Raw genomic sequence first — 20,816 nt, 5'->3', positions numbered from 1 at the left:
GCACCTTAATATGGGCCTTGTGATTGGCTGGCGACCAGTCCAGGTTGTACCCTGCCTCTCGCCCAATAACAGCTGGGATAGGCTCCAGCCCCCACGACCTACAACAGGATAAGTGGTGTAGAAAATGGATGGATGGACCTTAAGAAACAAAGTTTGGGTTTCACGTTACAGGGTCTTTGACCTGAACAGTAATAGACTCGACCGTCTATTATTCCCAAAGGTCAGGGGTAAACTTCTCTGCATTTAAGCAATCTTCACAAAGACAAAACCATTTTCCAAACAATCTGCAAATCAAACAACTTTGACTTTTATTCAATCCATGTAAGGACATCAGAGATGCATTTTGAAACAAACAACAACATGGTATTAATCCAGAGCAGTCAAGGTAAGACTTTTTTGAACTGTCAGCTGGTTGATAATTCTTTCACCTCCGTGTGAGATAAGGCCTCAATCTGACTCCTCAGACTGTAGTGACTCTCATGACCAGCTCTCGTGTGCTATTGCTGGGTTGGCTGCGGGCATCCGGCTGCCTCAGGTGGCTGAGGAGGTGGAGGATGTTGTAGGGACAGTGTTGGTCCGGCACTGCGCTCCCGCTATTTGTGTCCACGTGCGGTCCCAGTCCTCCCGGTACCGCTGTCACCACGGTGGTGGAAGTAGAACCGGCGGCTGTGGAGGCTACCACCATCAGCGAGGAAGTGGAGGTGGACACTCCTAGGCCAGTCTGAAAGCCCGGGCTGGGCTGAGACAGAGTTCTGTCCACAGCGGCGTCCTTTAGGTCGTCGCTGTCCATCGACTTGTCATAGTTCAGGACTTTCCACTGCTGGTTCACAGCCTGCCAGCGGTGGAAGATTCGAAACACAGACGGCCCCTCGTGGACGATTAGTGCTGTAGAGATCAGAGCATCAATTAGACAATGTCAGAGTCTGGCAGCAGACTTTATGACACAACAAAGTGATTTATGTCTCTGCAGTGGTGGATTCACTGTTAGAGCCTGCAGGAAGTTATAGTTTGGGGAGTAGCAGAACAAAACAACTCATCTTTAAAGTACTGCACCATAACCCTCAGATAAGATCTCTATTCTTACAAAAACTGTAGACATGGAGAAACTTACAACGCAGCAACACTCTTCATTCCACTTTGGTGTAGGTTTGCAAAAATTATGGATCCGGTCTCTGGGGTCGTTCGATAACATCTTATCACAGTTTAAAATTGCTTATTGATTTAGGTTCATTGAACTTCGTGTCTGGAAAATTGAAATCAGGCTGTAACAACAGATGCTCTGACCCCAATATTTTACAGCAGAGAGCAATATTGTATGAATTAGAGACATTTTAATGTAATGTACTCTATAAGAGGCATTTTAAAAACTCTTTTACTAAAGGCATTTGCCCAATTCATTGAAAAAAAAAAATCTCATTACACTTTATCAAAGTAACGTTCACCAGTAAAGATGAAAATAAAACTTTAACCCTTTACCTCCTGATGCTAAAAATGGCGATTTGGACATATTTTGTTATTATGGCTGTAAAATAGTCAGGAAATGCCCTAACTCTGAGAGCTTTGGTCCCTTTTCCCAGGAGTATTTGAACTTGACTTTTCAACATCTGGTTAATGATTATTGCACATTATATGGAATTGTCAGCAGTTTAAAAGAAGAAAAACGCAAAAACAGATTTGTTTGTCATGGCTTTTATGAGAAGAAATTTTGGTACTGCTCATGAAGTTTTGATTTGACATTTGAAATGTGAACCTATACATGTTTAGAACAATCAGCAGTCAATTTTTGAGTCTAGGACTCTGGGTGTGCAAAACACAGTGCAAAAGATAACTATATACATAGGCGACAATTAGTGCAAATAAAGGTGGAAAAATGCATTCTCAACACTCTCAACTAACATATTGTTATTGCACATGACAGACACGCACAAATGCCACTAACGCTATTTTTTGAAAACAAAACACCACTCTTGCTCACTTTCCTTTCCTTTTACTCTCTTCCTTCACTCTCCTTTCTCACTCGTCTTCTGCCAAAGCTGCTGTTTTCACGGTGCTGTGCTTAACAAATGTATTAGACTTTTGTTTTTTTTAGACTGAGCAAACTTTCGAGGAGTTACAGTGTTGAGAATCCGTGTAGCGGTCTCGCGATACTTCTGGTGTTTTGCTATGAATGCCCACGTCATATGGTTGCGAGTACTGTAATGAACCATATATGTGCACATGCCCACAATTCTCAGCTTTCCAATGCTGTTGGAATTTTTCTGATCGGACAAACTTTGACAGAGTTACGGTAATAATACTCCGGACATAAAACACAGCGCCGGCACTGGGTCAGTAGGTAAAGGGTTAAAGCAGCATCACTCAACCAAAAGAGCTACATGGTTGAAAAACAACTTTGCAAGAGCCACAATCTAAGTAATGAAAAGTGGCATAAACGGGTTAAAGTGGCAATAAAAAAAGTAGGGCTGTCAAAATTAACACGTTAATGCGGATTAATCCATCATCGTGGTTAATCTGATTAAAAATTTTAATGCAATTAACCCATCTACAGCGCAGATTGACTCAAAATCCCTGAAACGTCTCTGGCAACGCATTTCAGGCAGTTTGTCTGAGTAGGGTTACCGTAGAGCACGCCACTGCGCAAATAGGCTGTTCATCCGGTAGTGACCAACCAACTCGATATGGAAGACGCTAAACAGCACGTTGGTCCTCTCCATGGGATATTTGAGTACAACAAAACCAAGACAGAACAGTTGACCGACATAAAGTATTATGCACATTCTGCAGGAAGGAGGTTTCTTTTCACCGAAGCGCATCCAGCTTAAAATACCACATTAACACGAAGCATACGTTCGTCGGGGATTCTGCTAGCAGTTTGGCTAACGCATCACCAAGCTTGCAAAATGAAGCATGATTAATATAGATTAAAAATGAATGTTATTTAATCATGATTAATTGAAATTAATCCACAGCAACCCAGTGATTAATCTGATTAAAATTTTTAATCATTTGACAGCACTAAAAGGGCGAAAAATGGTCAAAAAGTGACAAAAAAGGGGAGAAAATATGGCAAAAAAAGGGCAGAAAGTGGCAGAATTTGGGTGAGAAGTGACAAAAAAAAAGAGTTACAGGTGGCAAAAATAGTCGGGGGGCAAAAACATGAAATAAAAATGAGTGAAAAGTGACCTTTTAGGTTTATGCCCCGTTTACCCGACGTTTTGCTTTGTTTTCCGTTTTCGTTTCCAAAAAGTTCCATGTTCAGACGGCAACGTTTCCAAAACGATCTCTGTTCAAACGAGACTGCAGGTAACACCAAAAACGATGTAGTATACGTGCCAGGCCAGTAGATGGCGGTGTGATTTTTGTGCCCTTCGACGGCGTATGGGTCGAGTCAGAATCTGGTGCAGGCACGAAATCATAGACTCTAGAAAGAATTGGACAAACCCCATGTGACGTCAGTCGGCTGCTTACAATAGGCGGGCCAAAACGGCTTTTGAAGCCCATTCGTGGAGGCTTCCATATTGAAATCACGGTGTCAGCCGAAGGTAACGCCCGCCCACTAAGCGCGACTTCCTGTCAGCCTGCTAGCTAGCATTCCGGTTGACAGAAACGGTGCCCCTGCCTGCCGAGCTATCTGTCAATCAAATGAGACGCGCCAATCAACGTTCATCCTAAATATCAGCCAAACGATCGTGGTACAAAAAAATTCACCCCCCGTACAGTGGGAGCACAATAAGACACTAGCTAATGAGACACATTTGAACCAGGCTGTAAACCCGTTTATTTTGTGTCTCAAACCGGCTGTTTAACATGCGTGCAGACGGAACTTCCGGTTTTCCTCAAGCGGACAGTCGCGGTATAGCAATTTTTGGCACTTCCGCATTTGCTTCATTTTTTAGGACCGGAGGTTGCCGCCTGCATGAAATACGTCTCCGCTGATCCAAGTGATGGTGAAGTAAATCAACACTTTGTTGGAGAAGTACAGTTAAATTCAAAAGAGTGAGGGGCACGAACAGTACACTGGTGTCGGCTATCTTTGTTTTGGGCTTCCCTATAAGCCTACTCGCACATGGATATTTACTGCAGCCGCAGTGCGCATGTCCGTTTTCAGAAAGTGCCGTTTTCCCTGTTTACACGGAGACGGAGATGGGGGCATTTTTGAAAAACTTCCACTCTAGAGCCCGTTTCCAAAAACAAAACGCTGTTGCCGTGTAAACGGACAGCCAAAACGCTACAAAATGTTTGCACTTTCACATGAAAACGCTGTCGTGTAAACGGGGCCTTAGCTGTCAATAACAGACATACTGTAGGACAGTGGTTCTCAACTGGTTGGGTTACGGGACCCACCATGAACTCCTCAAAGAGAATTGTGACCTAGATTTTTAGATTTTTTGGGTCAATCAGATGTATTTAAGAAAATAAAAAATAAAAAAAATAATAGAGCTTGTACCTAAGACAGTACAAAACAATGAAAACAGGACAAAACATTCATGTTTTATAGAGTCTCAGACAGTTTGGGGCATTTTTTTTCCCCAGGCACACATCTGCGACCTGCTGAAAAAGGCTTTGTGACCCACTTTGGGTCCCAACCCACCAGTTGAGAACCATTGCCGTAGGATATATGTGTGTAGTTATGCTAGTAGAAGTCTGCATCAACACCCTTGTCCAGGGGTTCTCAACCTTTTCAGCCCAGGACCCCCAAAATGAAGAAGACAGAGACCGGGGACCCCCACTGGACCTGAAGGTGGCTGAGCAGAGCCATGAACATTCTATAACAGTCATGTGGAGACAAGGCCGTACATAAGGGGGATAAAGGGGAGAGCTTTCTGGGGCCCAGCCAAACTGGGGGACCATGGAGGCCAGCCAAGTCCTGGTCCACTGTAAAGTTAAGATGTGATATCGAAACTTTATAGTTAACCTAAAAAATAACTGCTCTTATTAAAGAAACAAATATCTTTTTTAATCGTTTGTGTAGTAAATAGCCTTCTTAAAAATGAAAATCCCTTTTGTTAAAGAAAGAATTAAAATGGGTTAAAAATTGCAAAAAATGGGTTAAAAATGGCAAAAAATTGTGAAAAGGAGGAGAAATTGGATTTTAAACGTAGAAGAAATGGGTTGGAAGTGGAAAAAATGAGATTAACATAGCAAAAAAAAACTATACTAAGGAAAGGCAAAAATGGACATAAATTGTGGTAAAAGGGAGTTAGAAAGAGGCTGAAAAGGCTTCAAATTGGCAAAAATGGGTGAAAATTTGGTGAAATGGGATGAAAAACTGATATAAATGGGCAAAAAGTATTAACTGAGAAAGAAAAACAGGCAGATACTGGTGGAAGTTAGTTAAACTGGAAAAAATGGACATATTAGATAGTGAAATGTGGTTAAAATGGTAAAAATTGGGCATAGAAAGTGGTAAAATGGGTAAACAGAGGCAAAATTAGGCTTAAGTCACAAGAATTGGTTTAAAAGTGGCAAAAACAGGAAGAAAAAGTGGTGGAAAGAGTTTAAAATGGGCAAAAAAAAGTTTTAAACTGGCAAAAATGTGTTAAAATTGGGGGGGGGGGGTGATAAAAATGGGTTAAAATTTGGCTAAATTTGTGTAAAATTTGTGTCTGAGATGGGGGCATTTTGAAAAACTTCCACTCTGGAGCCCGTTTCCAAAAAGTTCTGTTTTCAGGCACCAAAATGCCGTTGCCGTGTAAACGGACAGCAGAAACGCTACAAAACTTTTGCGTTTTCACTCCAAAACGTTGTCGCGTAATCGGGGCATTATACTATGATAAAAATGTCCTCTGATAAAAAAGGTAGCTGTAGTGGAGCTAGAACTTCAGTGGAAGCTGACGGCAGAATATGGATATAAAATAATTCCCACATCTTTTATATTTACTGAGTTCATTGACAACACCTGGTAAGCTCTGCCCCCCCTAACTAGAACTTTGCGCATGAAAAAAGTCAGGAGCTTTACTCTTCAATGTCTGCCAGGTGACAAGTTAATCTCTGTAAAGTGCAGAGTTAATGACTCGACAGTCATTCCTCGCCACCAAACTGGAGACAATCAATCCGCTCCTCCTCTCATCCTCCTGTCTGCTGCTGTGGCACTCAGCCTTTTTTTCCTCCCTGTGTGAGATGCCATCACGCTGTCTTTCCAAACATATGGCCCCCCAGGCTGCAGAGGAGGACAGGAGGCTAATGCGGATTCTACAAGTTTCAATGTTGACACCCACGCAAATCCAGAGGATGGTTCCTGCACCTTTTCCCCCCTCTTGTGTTATGTCAGTGTAGCAGGGTATTCAGAGTGCTCCTGAATTTAAGGCTGCAGTTTATTGTAGAGAGAAACACACTTAAATATATGCTGGAAAACCACTTCAGTTACAGCAAAAGCTGGACTCATGTTTTATTGATAAAGCAGGCTGAGCATTTCATCATCTTTAATATAGTTCCTGTGGATTTAACAGAAATGTTGTGTGCAGTAAAAATGATAGGCCAGTGTATTGGGACAAGGCTCAGTGCTCTGAATATTGAGTTTGTATAGATTTGCTGTATTGATTGCCAATAGTTCAGGCCATTCTCAATAATTTGTGCTTAGCCAGTGGGTATAATTATTGATTCTGCAGAACACCTTTGGCATTTTATTTGTTTTGCTCATTGAATGTATAATGAACCCAGAATAATTTAACCAGCCTTGACACTCTCATTATCATTCTCAGTTTTTTAAATGCCAGCGCATGGTAGAAAAATTGAATTAAACCAAACACAAAATAAACCGATATGAAATCTAGCACCTCACCGATGCAGACGACATCCATGAAGCCGTACATGCCATAGCAGATCTGGAAGAGCAGATCCTGTCGCTGCCAGCGGGCCGATGGGCTGAAGGACGACCACACCAGCCAGGAGATACTCGCCATGAGGAAGAGGGAGCCCAGGATGGCTGCTGCTATCTGCACTTTCTCGATCACTGTCAGGGAGATGGCCTGCCACTGCGGGGAGACCGAGACCACCGTCCACGTTAGCTCAACCTATTTTTCTCTTAACTTTGCTGAACATTTGGAAAACATTTAGTGGTAAAAGACATCATTGGATTAAATCACTCATATGTGATTATCAGATTACTAAACATTCAATTAAATCAAAACCACCAGTTATAAGAGAATGCAGACACACATGCATGCACCTAAAATTTGATTTTTGTATCTGGCATTTTGTTGAGCATCTGCAAATTTAAGCAAGGGAGTGTTAGAGCTGACTCTAGGTGTATGAAGTACACAGTATCAGCAGTATTCCACACATCAGTGTAGCCTGGAAAAAAAAAAAAACTCATGTGCAGTCACAAAGGACCCAATCATTTCAGCGTAGTCGAAAACTGAGAGAAAAGATGTTTCTGCAATCTTTCAGTTCTGGAGATCAGACAGAAAAAGGCCTGTTTAATTCAAGAACATCGCTCCTTTTAAGCTGAATCCTTGCTTTATGATCAGAGTACAACTGGAGTCGCAGTGAAGACTTTAATTCCTATAAATGGCATTTTAGGTGTTTTGTGCCAAATGAAATTGGAAATGAAAACTAAAAATTGCATCTAAATGAGTCTCTGGGGAGGAGAGCCTGGGGCTGGATTCACAGTTGCCAAAAAACTCCAACAAATCTGGCAAAACATGGTGGCCCTGAAGGCCAACACGATTAATATTTCAAAAGTACAAAATAAATTTCACAAAACACAAACACACTTCAAAAACACTAAAAATATTTCACAAAAAACTAAAATTTTTTACAAAACACGAGAATATTTCACAAAACACAAAAATATTTCACAAAACACAAACATTTTACAGAACACAAAAATATTTTAAAAAACAGAAATATTTAAAAAAAAACACAAAAATATAAAAAAACACAAAAATATTTCACAAAACACGAACATATTTTACAGAACACAAAAATATTAAAAAAAACACAAAAATATTTCACAAAACACGAACATATTTTACAACACACAAAAATATTTCACAAAACAAAAATATTTCATGAAACAAAAATATTTTAAAAAACACAAAAATATATTTCATGCTCTGTGAAATATATTTTGTGCCTTGTGAAATGAATAAGTGTTTTGTGAAATAATTTTTGTGACATACTTTGTTTTGTGAAATATTTTTGTTTTGTGAGTCTTTTTTGTTTTGTGAAATATTTTTGTTTTGTGATTTTTTTTGTGTTTTGTGAAATGTATTTTTGTGTTTTGTGAAACATTTTTGTGCTCTGTGAAACATTTTTTTGTTTTGTGAAATATTTTTCTGTTTTGTAGATTTTTTTTTTAATTATTATTATTATTTTTGGGCATTTTGTGCCTTTATTTGATAGAGGAGAGGATGGTGGATGGAGTCGGAGACAGGGAGGAGAGCGGGGAGGGACATGCGGTTGAGGGCCTCAGGCCGGATTTGAGCCCGGGCCGCCCGCGTACATGGGGCCCGCGCCTTATCCAATCTGCCACCTGCGCCCCTGTAAATTTTTTTCGTGTTTTGTGTAATTGCTGCCATTCTTGGCCAGGCCCCTTTTAAAAAGAGATCTTTTATCTCAGTGGGGCTAGCCTGGTTAAATAAAGGTTAAATCAAATAAAAATAATCTTTTTTGTGCATTTTGTGAAATATTTTTGTGTTTTGGTGAAATATCTTTGTTTTATGAAATCTTTTTGTTTTGTGAATTTTATGTGTTTTGTAAAATATTTTTGTTTTTGAATATTTTTTTCTTTGTGTAATATTTTATTTTTTTATATGTATTTTAGTTTTTTATTTTTTTGCGTTTTGTGAAATATATTGGTTTTGTGAATTTTTTGTGTTTTGTAAATTATTTTTGTGTTTTGTGAAACATTTTTGTTCTTTGTGAAATATTTTTGTGGTCTGTGAAATATTTTTGTGAAATATTTTTGTGTTTTGTGAAATATATTTTGCACTCATGAAATATTAATCCTGTTTGCCTTTAGGGCAACCGTAAAAAACAGACATTTTACCTCTCTATATATTGGAGTTTTTTTTAACCACACTGTGAGCTTATTACAGCCTCCAAGCTCCAAGAACCTATAAAGTTTTATGCAACCTTTATGCAGCCTTTCCCAACCTCAGCTCACCTGTAGCGGGTTCTTGGTGCTGATGGCAATGACCTGATATTTGTAGTAGCAGAGCTCACAAGCCCAGGATCCTCTCTCGCTGATCCACTTGATGAGGCAGGGCTGGTGGGTGCAGCGTACCGAGCCACTGCACCGACACGGGCTCAGGAGCTCCCCCTGTTGGACAGAAAGGATGTCAGTCAACAGATGCGGCTGAGACAAGAGTATTTCAGCTCAATGACCTGCATAAATATGTTTTTCATTTCAGTGTTCATTGCAAATCTTGTTTGGAGTGTGTGCTGCTGCAATGCACTGCTGTGATGAAAATTAAACAAAGTCCTGCACTTATGCACGCGGGGCCACACTTTAAATTAGAGGCACAGAGTGCATTGGAATAAATCAGGCTAAAACAAGAAGCAAATTGCTCGGAATTCCAGTCTGACTCGACTTCAGCTTCAGAATGAACTCTAGTGATTCATAAACAAGTGTTCCCCTTTGGTCATCGTCAACTGGCTGACACTGTTTTTCTCTTGCCCCTGCAAATAACCCTTTTTTATGCACTATACTACAAGTTATACTATACATACATTTATATTTCTTTGCAGTTCTTGCCCGCTTATCGGTTTTCTGCTTTTGCATGCACAGTCAGCCACGCACACAAGCCCAGCAACAGAAGCACACAGTGCTGCAGAGTCATATTATAGCAGAACACCAGCTCAGGTGTGAAACGAGAGCTTTGCCTCACACCTAGTTGACAGGCACAATGCTTGATTACCAGTAGCTTTGAAAAAGGGGAGGATTAGTCACTGAAGCTTCTGTCAGAGAGCAAACCCCAACAAAGCAGCAAAAGGTGCACTGTTCCTGCTGCCGCTGAGGGGAATTTGGCTGTCACATAGACATAAATATTCCTTCATAGTTCTAAATATATGTTACTTCAAAAGAAACACATAATTTTCCCTTTCAGCCTTTTCAGTCTCCCTACATTCTCTCTACTCTGACTATGAAAGTTAATGCAAGATTACAGATATACACCTTTCATTAACATGGTAATTTACTTTACATAAGATGTAAAAGCCAACAAAACCATGGCGATAGAAAAGGCAGCATATAAAGATTTCAAAAGGACTGAATAGAGCGTGCAGTGCAATGCAGAGCAAGATATGAATAAGAAGTCTTAAGTATTAAGTTCATCTTAATAAAATTCAGCAGTAAAGAAGAAAAGGTCTTAAGGCCTGTTTCAAAAGAGGCAGACTTTTTCATGCAGTTTGCTCTAAACACAGAGAACGCTGCATCTTTAAATGTAGTTTTAGGAGGAAAACAGTTAGACCTTAAATGCTGTTGTAATTTCACACTAAACCAGTGGTTCTCAACTAGTAGGTCGGGACCAAACAGTGGGTCCCTGAGCTGTTTCCTGTGGGGTCGCAAATCTGTCCCAGGAAAAAAACACGCAGCCATCAGTTTACGATATTTGAAAGCCCTAAGAGGACATACAGAACATCGACAGGCTTTGTTGTGATGACACGTAAATTCAACTCCTTTTCCTGGATAACAGATGGATTTCCTGAGATTAAAGAATCCCTAGAGAAATTGCCACATTTCTTATGGAAAATGGAGTAAAATAAAATGTATGCAAACTTGTCCTTCTGTAGTGATGTGCCCTTTCAAACATATTTCTTTTGTTGCAGTTATGGTCCAAACTAACTTTGTTAATTAGAGGTCACATATTATGCAAAATACACTTTTTCAGGCTTTTCTAACAAAAATATGTGGCCCTGGTCCGTCCACATTCCGCCCAAGAGTCAGACCCCCCTGTCTCCATCGTTCAGATAATGTGTGCTGAAACAAGCTGTTCTCAGATTTTCCCCTCATGATGTCATGTGGGGAGTTAGCCCCGCCCCCAGGTTCAGTTGGCCCTCCCTGCTTGGTAGAAAGTCCCGCCATCCTCTCCTGATCCTTGTCTCAGCCGCCAGCTGAGAGAAGAATCAGAAGAGCCAGATTCATTTCCTGAGAGGGGGGGGAGTCAGAGGCGGAGTCAGACAGCTCATTAACATTTAAAGCTACAGACAGAAACAGCTCGCTCTGAGCAGGGCTGAAACAGAGGGGTTTTCAGACATGCAGAAATCAATACTGGATACAGGCATGTTTTGGGGACCATTAAGACTGATATAAACTTGTCTTAAAGGGTTAAAATACGTGACCTTTAAATACATTTTAGTGGTTGAACATTTTTGAAGAATTTGGGTCATGATTTCTGTTTATAGAAGAGACTAGAATTCATTTGTATTCTTCCTTATGACCTGAAAACACAAATAAGGCCATCAGATACTAGATTGATTATCTCTTAATATATTTTTATTTCTTCTCAAGATTATTTCTGGGGGCTTTGTGCCTTTATTAAGATTAGCTTTAAGGTCTCTAGCCTCTGTATATGTGCACCTGCTCTACCAACTCAGCTAAACTGGCACCACTGTATGTTTATTCTAATGTTTGAATATGCTGCATTAGGGCATGAGTGAAAGCATGCTTGCCAAAACACAAGTTTTTCATTGTTCTATGGAATTAAGCTTTGTTGAGTGATATACTGGACAGTTCAAAGAAAACTGGATGGGGTTTGTCATAAACCCTTACTTAAACACATAAACAGTACTGTGCAGAACCTCTGGGCATGTTTGGGCCCAAAAATGAAAGCTGGGGTAAGGCGAGTAATGGCAAGTAAGCCCCTTGAGGGTACCATCCTGTGGGAAGGAGGATTGACACAACCCTGTCCTGCTCTGGATGTCCTTGCATATTACCAGGGCCATGGGAAAATAATCTGTTGATTAAAAAAGCAAAGTCTACACCTTTAGGGCAGAGTAAAGGGTGGATGTGGGGAGTAAGCAAGGCCTAGGGTACCGTCCACATGGATAGCAGAGTCGCCACAAACCCTGGTCAATGCCCAAAGGACCCAAAAGGCATATTGGCAGGTACAAATAGGCTCAAACAAAAGAGATAACTGAGCTTGACCTTCGCTGCTGAGTGACACACGTGGGTTGAGCTTGACTCTCTCTCTCCAGCTCTGGGACGTGGCCCATTGGACCCTGTGATGAATCCTTAAGCCGGGTGTACACAGTGTGATTTTCCTGCGACTCTCAGTCGGATCAGGTGTCATTTCTCGTGCTGTGTACAGGGGGCTACAACGGCTGACCACAGCCCGTCGTACAACCATACGACCGTACGACCAGCTCCGGACTGGTTGGGAGGATTTCTGGCATGTTTGATATTTTAGTCGTACGACTCCTGACACTTCACAGTCTGAGCAGAAACGCGAGCAGAATAAACAACTTTGGGGGATTGTTTTCCTTTGTAAATGGTCAGACAACGTCCTAAATTACCATGACAACGGCTGGAATCACTTTCTGACACACCCCACTATGATAAAGGAAATAAACGAGCAGGAAATATTCCTATCCACAGACCTGCAGCTCACAGACAGACAGACACAGACGATGATGTTTGTGTGAGTGGGATACAGAAAGATAGCGAGAGAGATGGAGGGGGGAGAGAGAGATAATGAATGGAGACACTTCACCCTGAGTGTGTGAGTCTTTTGAAGAAGGAAACTCTGTGGTTTTCTGTCACAGTCCATCCCAATCGTACAGTGTACACCTGGGTTTAGTGCCATACATGTCTTAAACTTATGTACATGACTGTATATCAGATAAGATCCATATAGTTAGGAGGAGGGTACCACTTTGTCCACAGAGGGCGCCAAAATCAACATAAACCAAATGTTCTTCATAGGAGCTGTTACTTAGCTTTCAGTTGTAACTACAGATGGGTTTATATCTGCTGGTCCCCCATGTCAGTATTATTCCAGCAGAGCTAGGCAGATGCTATGACATTACAAGCTGACTTTATAACAGTCATAGCAGAACGTCTGCTCACTCTGCAACTGAATCGTTTCTGACGTACGACCAGTGTGGACGATTAATGTGATCACACCGTATTAGTGAAGTCAGAACAGACAGTAACTAATGCCATTTATCTTTCTGGATAAATTTGCACTGCTATTATAGCTACAGCCAGCGAAAAACACTATTACCATCTCTCACACACATCTACTGCATCACCAGCAAACACAACTAGTAACGTAATAATAACAAATATTCTGTGCCAGCTGGAAGTCTGAAAGTAGGTCTATTTCCTTCTTGTTTATTTATGTTATTTTACTCAGGGATGGCGCATCAAAAAGGCGTTCCTACTGTTTTTATGGTGATTGAAGATGTTGCAAAAAAAAAAAAAGTTTGGGATTCGTGACTCAAAATTTGTGTCTGAATTGGCTGAAAATCACAAGGTTTCACTATTGCACCTGTGTACATGTTTTAGGCTATATTAGATCAACTCAGTTAGCTGTGTCCTCACAACCAGGAAGGAAATAGGACCACCATGATGTGCAATGTATGATAAGTGGCGTTACACTTTCATATCATAGAAATGCTAGTTTGATACTGAAGGATGTGTGCTTAAAGCTCAGGGAGAAACAGATGACAGGCAGTCTTGCATCATAGTCCTAGTCCTGATGTTCAGGTTTTTTACAGGGGGAGAGAGGCTTTTGTCAAATTAGAGAAATCTTCCAATCTTACAAAACATTTTTGCAGAAAGTAAAGTTTAAGAGGGTTGGGTTGGTTTTGCCAAGACAATATTAGCAGCGAGCCTTATTTATAAAATGTGGATGTTTGCTGATGATCCCCAATCACTGTGCAACTTTTTGTGGGTGAAATTAATGTGATATTTCCAAATTAAGTTCTTGTCCACTAGGATACCTAAAAAATTTAGATGGGATACTTGAGAAATAGTATGTCCCTCACCTGATGCGCTGGCATAATCCTTGTCATTAATCCAGCCTTGCATTAGTTCATTCAGGACACGGTAGTCATACGCCCAGCCATGATCACCTGACGGCTAACTGATCCTAATTATCGCCTCCCAGCTCCCGCAACCAATCATGGCTCTTTCTCTTAACACAGCAGTGTACCTAAATATGACTTACTTCTCCCTTATCCCTGTTTTCATTAACGCTGATGCACCATGATGCTGCTGGATGGGTGGAAATACTGGGAGCCTCTGCTCCTCCCTTAAAAATTTCCAAATGGTACAGTCAAGCACTGCAATATAATGCAAGTAAATTCAGTTTAACCATAGTAAAAATATTACTCATAAATGGGGAATTATGCTTCAAAAACACATTAAAATGTATATATATATATATATATATATATATGTAAAAAATGATGCCACATTTGTTGCTTGGCTAGCCAGTTAAGGGGGGGCCTGTGTGATATTCTCCCTGGGGGCCCAACATCCCTAGCTACGCCCCTGTCTACTGCCATCCACTGCAGCTTGTATGGAGAAAAGCAAAGACGAAGGAGGAGGACTTTAAATGTGATACAACTCCTTCAAAGCCTAGTTAACAGAAACCCATCAGCTAAAATGACATTAAGAAATTCATTCAATTTAGCATCACAAGCTTTTCACTTAACAGCAGTGTGTGCTCAGCCATATCCTTAACCAGCAAATATTCTTAAGCCCTATTCAGCCTGAGGAACAAATGAGATTTCTAAGCCCTCACCCTGGGCCCCAGACTCATTAAAATATATTACTACTCATGTCATATCCGATACCATGACCCCAAAGATGGAGTCTAGCTCTCTTTTAAGGTCCTGACCTGCAGTTAAAGAAACCTGGCTGTATAAAATTCAAAGCAGGACCTTCTTGTATATAAGCTTAAATCTTAATGAGACTGAACAAAAGCCCTGTAGTGAATGAAAAATAAATTAGCTGACTCCTTCTGCAGCGAGAGAGCTCTCCTCTCTAAGCCGGGCATTCACTCTCTAAGCCGTGGTATTGTTAATTCAATATTAAATATAACTCGTGTCCCTATCTACCCTCAGCATGGCTTCGTAGCCCTGCTAAGGAATGCAAATGGACCGAGTTACCAACTCCGTGTCCATGCCGTCGTTGTGCTGACATCTCTGACAGACAGAGCAGGGCCCTGGTCGTGGAGAAAAGGAGGGAAATAGAAGTGAGGCGGAGGAGAAAAGGCCCATCTACAGATGGTCAGGGTGGGAGTGTATTGGCAGGAGCACTAGAACACTTCTGCCGAGTCCAGTGGGACTCGGACCACTCACTGCGACCGGCCTGATTGCAGCCAAGAACTGAAGCCTAGATCAGTCCAGTACAACTGAGGATGGAGAGAGAGTAAGAGAGACCGGTAACAAATGTGGCATTACAGCCCACGCATACAGAAAGTGATAACTAAATGTCCTTTTGTTGATCAAACAGCAAATATCATTGAAAAAAAAAACAACACAACAGAAGAATGTATTAAAAGAGCATGAAAGCTTCCCTTCCTTTGTGCTGCTTTTTCCTCAAACACCTCGCTGAACCTCGTTTTCTCTTTTTAAAGCTGCATCAACTCCCAACCTATAGAACCACATTCATTAGAGAGGCTACTCACATTTATTAGGATCTGGAATCAATGAACATGAATGCCATTGATTCTAGGACAGGGGTGTGAAACTCAAGGCCCCGGGGCCAAATCTGGCCAGTGGTGCAGTTTTACCTGGCCCACCAGATCATATGATATTTTTTATCAGAACTGGTCCACCAGTATGAGGTCTGCAGATTTCCTCCAGTATAAAAATGTAAACTTAACCTTGATGATTTATAACATCCTTGCTGAGTCATAAAAAATAGAAAATGTAAACAGTAAAAATAATTTGAAAAAAGTGGGAAAGAAATTTGTGTTTTCTTTATATTTTCAATTTTGCATCTCACAGTTATGACTAAAAGTTATGGTTTTGACTTTTTATTTCATATTTTTACCTTTTAGATTAACAGTTTTAAATTTTAGATGCTATTTTGACCTTTTAAAGTCATGATTATGACTTTTATCTCATGTTTTGACCTTATTCAACCCCAACTTGAACTTTTATTTCATTTTTTTACCTTAAAAAACTCATTTTTAATTTTATTTCATATTTTGACATTTGAAACCTCTGATTTCGATGTTTACCTCATATTTTGACTGTTAAAAATCATAATTTTCAATTTTATCTCATGTTTTGACCTTTTTTAACTCCTAACTTGAACTCTTATTTCATTTTTTTATCTTAAAAACTCATGATATTGGCGCGCCGGTAGTCTAGTGGTTAAGGCGCATGCCATATACGCAGGCGACCCAGATTCGAATCCGGCCCGTGGCACTATTTCCTGCATGTCTCTCCCCGCTCTCTCCCCTGTTTCCGACTCTATCCACTGTCCTATCAAATAAAGGCAAAAAGGCCAAAAATAAATCTTTAAAAAAATAAATCTTTAAAAAAAAAAAAAAAAAAAACCTCATGATATTTCATTTTATTTCATATTTTGACAACTGAAACTTGTGATTTTGATGTTTACTTCATATTTTGACTGTTAAAAATCATGGTTTGGAATTTCATCTCAGTTTTTGACTTTTTAAACTCATGGTTTAAGCAATTCATCTCAGATTTTTACATTTTAGATTTATAATTTCAAATTTTAGATCCTATTTTGACCTTTTAAAGTCATAATTTTGACCTTTATCTCAGTTTTTGACTTTTAAGATTCATGGTTTGAGTAATTTATCTCATATTTTGCCTTTTAAAAACATTAGTTTGACTTAAAATGTCATGTTTTTACTTTTTAAACTTATAAGTTTGACTTTTTATCTCAGATTTTTAGTTTTCAACTCATCATGTTCACCTTTTAAATGCAAAATCATTTACCATCAGTGCCAATCTTCCTACCCCCATAATTCATTTCTGGTGAAAATAAGGTTGACATTTTAAGGTTAAATATGGACCCTGTTAGGCCCTCAGGTTAGACCCTGGTTCAGAATCCGGCCCCTGCTGTGATTGAGTTTGCTCTTGGAGAGGGGAAATGGTATTTAAATAAACTGGCTCCCAGTGAAACTGAATGGAGCTATTTTTAAATCAGCCTGTGACAGTCAAGCACATACATTTCTTTATAAGAGGTGGCTATACTGCAGTCATCAGAGAAATGACACTGAGTCATTCTACCTGTGACGAGCGTTCATAAAACCAATGCTGGGAGTGTGCTGTTCATTGCTGATTTTACAGGATCCATTAAGCTTACAGTGACAGTTAAAGGCTCTTTAAAGGTAATAAAATGGATGAGTAAATTTATGAATTAACATCTCAGAGGACTTTTATACTAAAAATCTTGAGTGCTTATGTAACTTGTTTATAACCCATTCCCAACAAATGGCAGAGGAGCTGTCCAATGATAGATAAGGAGAGTAAAGTGCCTCTGCACAGCGAAGCCGTATAGAAAGAATGATGCTAACGTGAGCCCTGGAGGCATCTCATTGTGCACCAGACAAACACACTGTGCGGGTGCATTATCTGTGTTATGATTTAGGAGGGAAAGGGAAAGCAGCAGGGACTCACATATTCTCTACATGCTGCTGAAGTGAGGACAGGACAGTAGAAGCATCCGCCCTAAAGGCCACTTGGATGTAATAGTGCATGACACTTTCAGAGAGGATGCCACACGCACAGAAATATTTCACAACTTTTCTTTGTATGTTTCAGCTTTCTTTTTATACATGTGAAAACTGCTGGACTATTTCCTGAAAATCTCTGAGCAGATACAGGATAATACGCCTATTTTTCAAGGGACGAGGTCAAGATCTGAAAGCGTGAGTTTGAATGAAAGCAAACGCCCCTGTGGAGCTTCTCGCTGACCTTAAATGAGAACAACAGTGGGTTGAATTATGTTCAGAGTTAGCTGTCAATAGCAGACATACTGTAGGACAGTGGTTCTCAACCTTTTCAGCCCGTGACCCCCAAAATAAAGGTGCCAATGACCCCCAGTGTACCTGGAGGTGGATGAACACAGCCATGAACATTCAAGAATAGTCATGTGTAGACAAGGCTGTCCATTGGGGGGGGGGGGCCCTTTCTGGGGCCCAGTCAAACTGGGGGCCAGCAAAATCATGGTCCATTGTAAAGTAAAGCTGTGGTATTTTATATGTAACCTGAATAATAACCACTCTTATCAAAGAAACAAATTTAAATTCATTTGTGTAGTAGTAGCCCTTTTAAAAATGTAAATCCTGTTGTTAAAAACAGAATTAAAATACGTTACAAATAGCTAAAATGGGTTAATAATGGCAAAAAATGGTGGGACAGGAGGTGAAATTAAATTTTAAAAGCAGCAGAAATGGGTTAGAAATGCCAAAAACTACATAAAAATGGCAAAAATGTGCATATTAAGTGGTAAAAGGGGATTCAAAAGTGGCTGACATGGCATTAAAGTGGCAAAAATATGTGGAAATTTAGTGAAATGGGATAAAAGTTGATATTAACTAGCTTAAAAGGGTTAGTGGAGGCAGAAATAGTCAGAAATGGGCAAAAATGGGCACATCAAATTGTGAAATGTGGCTTAAAAAGTGGTAAAAGGGGATAATAGTGGCATCAAAGCCAACAATAGGCAGAGTGGCAAGATTGGGTTTAGAAGTGGCAAAAACAGGCAGAAAAAAGGGGTGGAAAGGGTTTAAAATTGATAAAACATGGGTTTTTAGTTGCAAAAATGTGTGAAAATTGGCAAAGTTGGTGGGAAAAAGTGATAAAGATGAGTTAAACTTAGGCAAAATTTGTCCAAAGTGGCAACAGTGTAATTCAAAAATGTTCTTAGTTTTTAAGGCATCTGGAGACCCTCTCTCAGTGTCCTGCGACCCCCATTGGGGTCAGTGTTGAGAACCCCTGGGTTATGGGACCCACCATGAACTCCTCAAAGAGAATTGTGACCGAGATTTTTAGATTTTTTATGTCAATCAGATGTATTTAAGAAAAAAAAATAGAGCTTGTAACAAAACAATGAAACAGGACAAAACATTCATGTTTTATAGAGTCTCAGAGACAATTTGGGGCATTTCTAAATCCTGATACAAGTTTCCTGGAATGGTGGAACCAAATATCCAAATGCTATTACAGCATTGGTGATGGTAAAATGGACCAGGAGATCGACAGGCGGGTCGGTACAGTGTCAGCAGTTTTGCAGGCGCTGTACCGTACCGTCGTAGTGAAGAGGGAGCCGAGCCGAAAAGCAAAGCTTTTAGTTCACCAGTCGATCTATGTCCCAACCCTTACCTATGGTTAGAACTCTGGGTGATGACTGAAAGAATGAGATCGCAGGTTCAAAGCGGTTGAAATGAAATTCCTCAGGAAGGTGTCTAGGAAGCTAAGACATCCTGAAGGATCTCAGGGTAGAACCGCTGCTCCTTCATGTCAAAAGGAGCCAGCTGAGGTGGTTCGGGCATCTGATCAGGATGCCTCCTGGTCGCCTCCCTGTGGAGGTCTTCCAGGCACGTCCAACTGAAGGAAGACCCCGAGGCAGACCCAGAACTCGCTGAAGGGATCATATATCCCATTTGGCCTGGGAGCGCCTTGGAATCCCTCAGGAGGAAGTGGAAAACTTTGCTAGGGAGAAGGATGGGCTGACTTACTTCGCCTGCTGCCATCGCGATCTGACCCCAGATAAGTGGAGGAAGATGGATAGATGGAAATACAGCATCATCCTGATACAGTCATAAATGGTGGTGGCAGACATTGATATAAATTCTATATTCAAAACTGATTTCTCTGCCAATTTGACATAAAACGCTCCGACTTCATGACTCCTCACAGAGGTGCTTACGATGAGAAGGTGGTCAAAGACGCTGACAGCAGGATAGAAGAAGATGATGAAAAAGGGGACAGAAAAATGATAAATCGTGGTGAAAAGGAACTTAAGGTTAAATCACAATAAGAGAAACTGATGTCAGACTGACATCTAGGGCTGTCACGGTACACTGGTATTGATGATCATCGTGGTATTAAAAAATTAAATTTCAATATCATGTTAAAAATGTGCATATAATAATATCGTGAAAATGATCCAGTGCTACTCCAGCGCCGTCACGAGCCCTGAACATTTTTAATAAGTCCATCAATGTAACAGATCATCAACTCCTGCTCTCCTCTAACCTCTGCACCCCTCGGTCGTGAAACCGTCCAGCCTCACCTCGCCACTCTCTCTCTTTCTCCCAATGCATGCCCCCGGCATACGCAAACTGGGAGTCCAGCAAGACGTTTAGAGAAAAAAAAAAGTTTTCTTTTTCCTCGTTCACACAGTTCTTGACGGACAGGATGTAGAGATAGAGTTCTGCGTCGGACAGCTAACACCCTACCTGCCCATTCCCCCTGATTTCCTGACCATTAACACCTGCTGGTGCTTGTGTGTCATCTCTCCCTCCCACCTGTACCCACAACATGCGTGTCCAATTCCTCCTAAAGTCTGAACCTACACGTAAACCACAGAATGACAGAAGCTGTGTTCAGTTTAAGAAATTATAATACTGCGTTAACTTGAGCACTGACCTTGACAAATAAGGTTTTTTCTCTGTTCTAAACCAAGTTTTCTAATGAATGAAGCACGAAAGAAAAGTCTCACATCCTCGTCAGCTATAACACTCCAAGAACATCGGCAGCTGGCAGCCTGGACTAATTTAACTGGACAATATAGATAAGAGTAACATCAGGGTGATACTTAGAGACTACATCCTTAGTTTTTTAAGCCGTAGGTGGAATTATTTTCCTGATCATTGTTCGCGAGTGCCAAAGAGCGCAGCGCTCTGTCAGCTCTCTCTGAGAGTTCGTTTTTACTC

At 40.6% G+C, this 20,816-nt stretch overlaps 1 protein-coding gene across 2 annotated transcripts in view; it reads right to left on the bottom strand.

Annotated features, from left to right (window-relative positions):
* Positions 1–372: 372 nt before the first annotated feature.
* marchf4 (membrane associated ring-CH-type finger 4) overlaps positions 373–20,816 on the bottom strand; it is a 35,991-nt gene continuing 15,547 nt past the window's right edge. For both annotated transcript variants that reach the window (XM_041807554.1, XM_041807553.1), the window contains 3 exons: positions 9,110–9,265; positions 6,782–6,974; positions 373–885 (listed from right to left, as the gene is read on the bottom strand). In XM_041807554.1, coding sequence (XP_041663488.1) covers positions 461–885; positions 6,782–6,974; positions 9,110–9,265 — 774 coding nt within the window. In that variant the 3' untranslated portion in view covers positions 373–460. The remainder of the gene's footprint in view (positions 886–6,781; positions 6,975–9,109; positions 9,266–20,816) is intronic.

Source organism: Cheilinus undulatus, linkage group 15, assembly GCF_018320785.1.
Source record: "Cheilinus undulatus linkage group 15, ASM1832078v1, whole genome shotgun sequence".
Lineage (NCBI taxonomy): Eukaryota > Metazoa > Chordata > Actinopteri > Labriformes > Labridae > Cheilinus > Cheilinus undulatus.
Note: the sequence above shows the minus strand (reverse complement) of the source record. Positions and strands in the feature narration are given on the sequence as shown.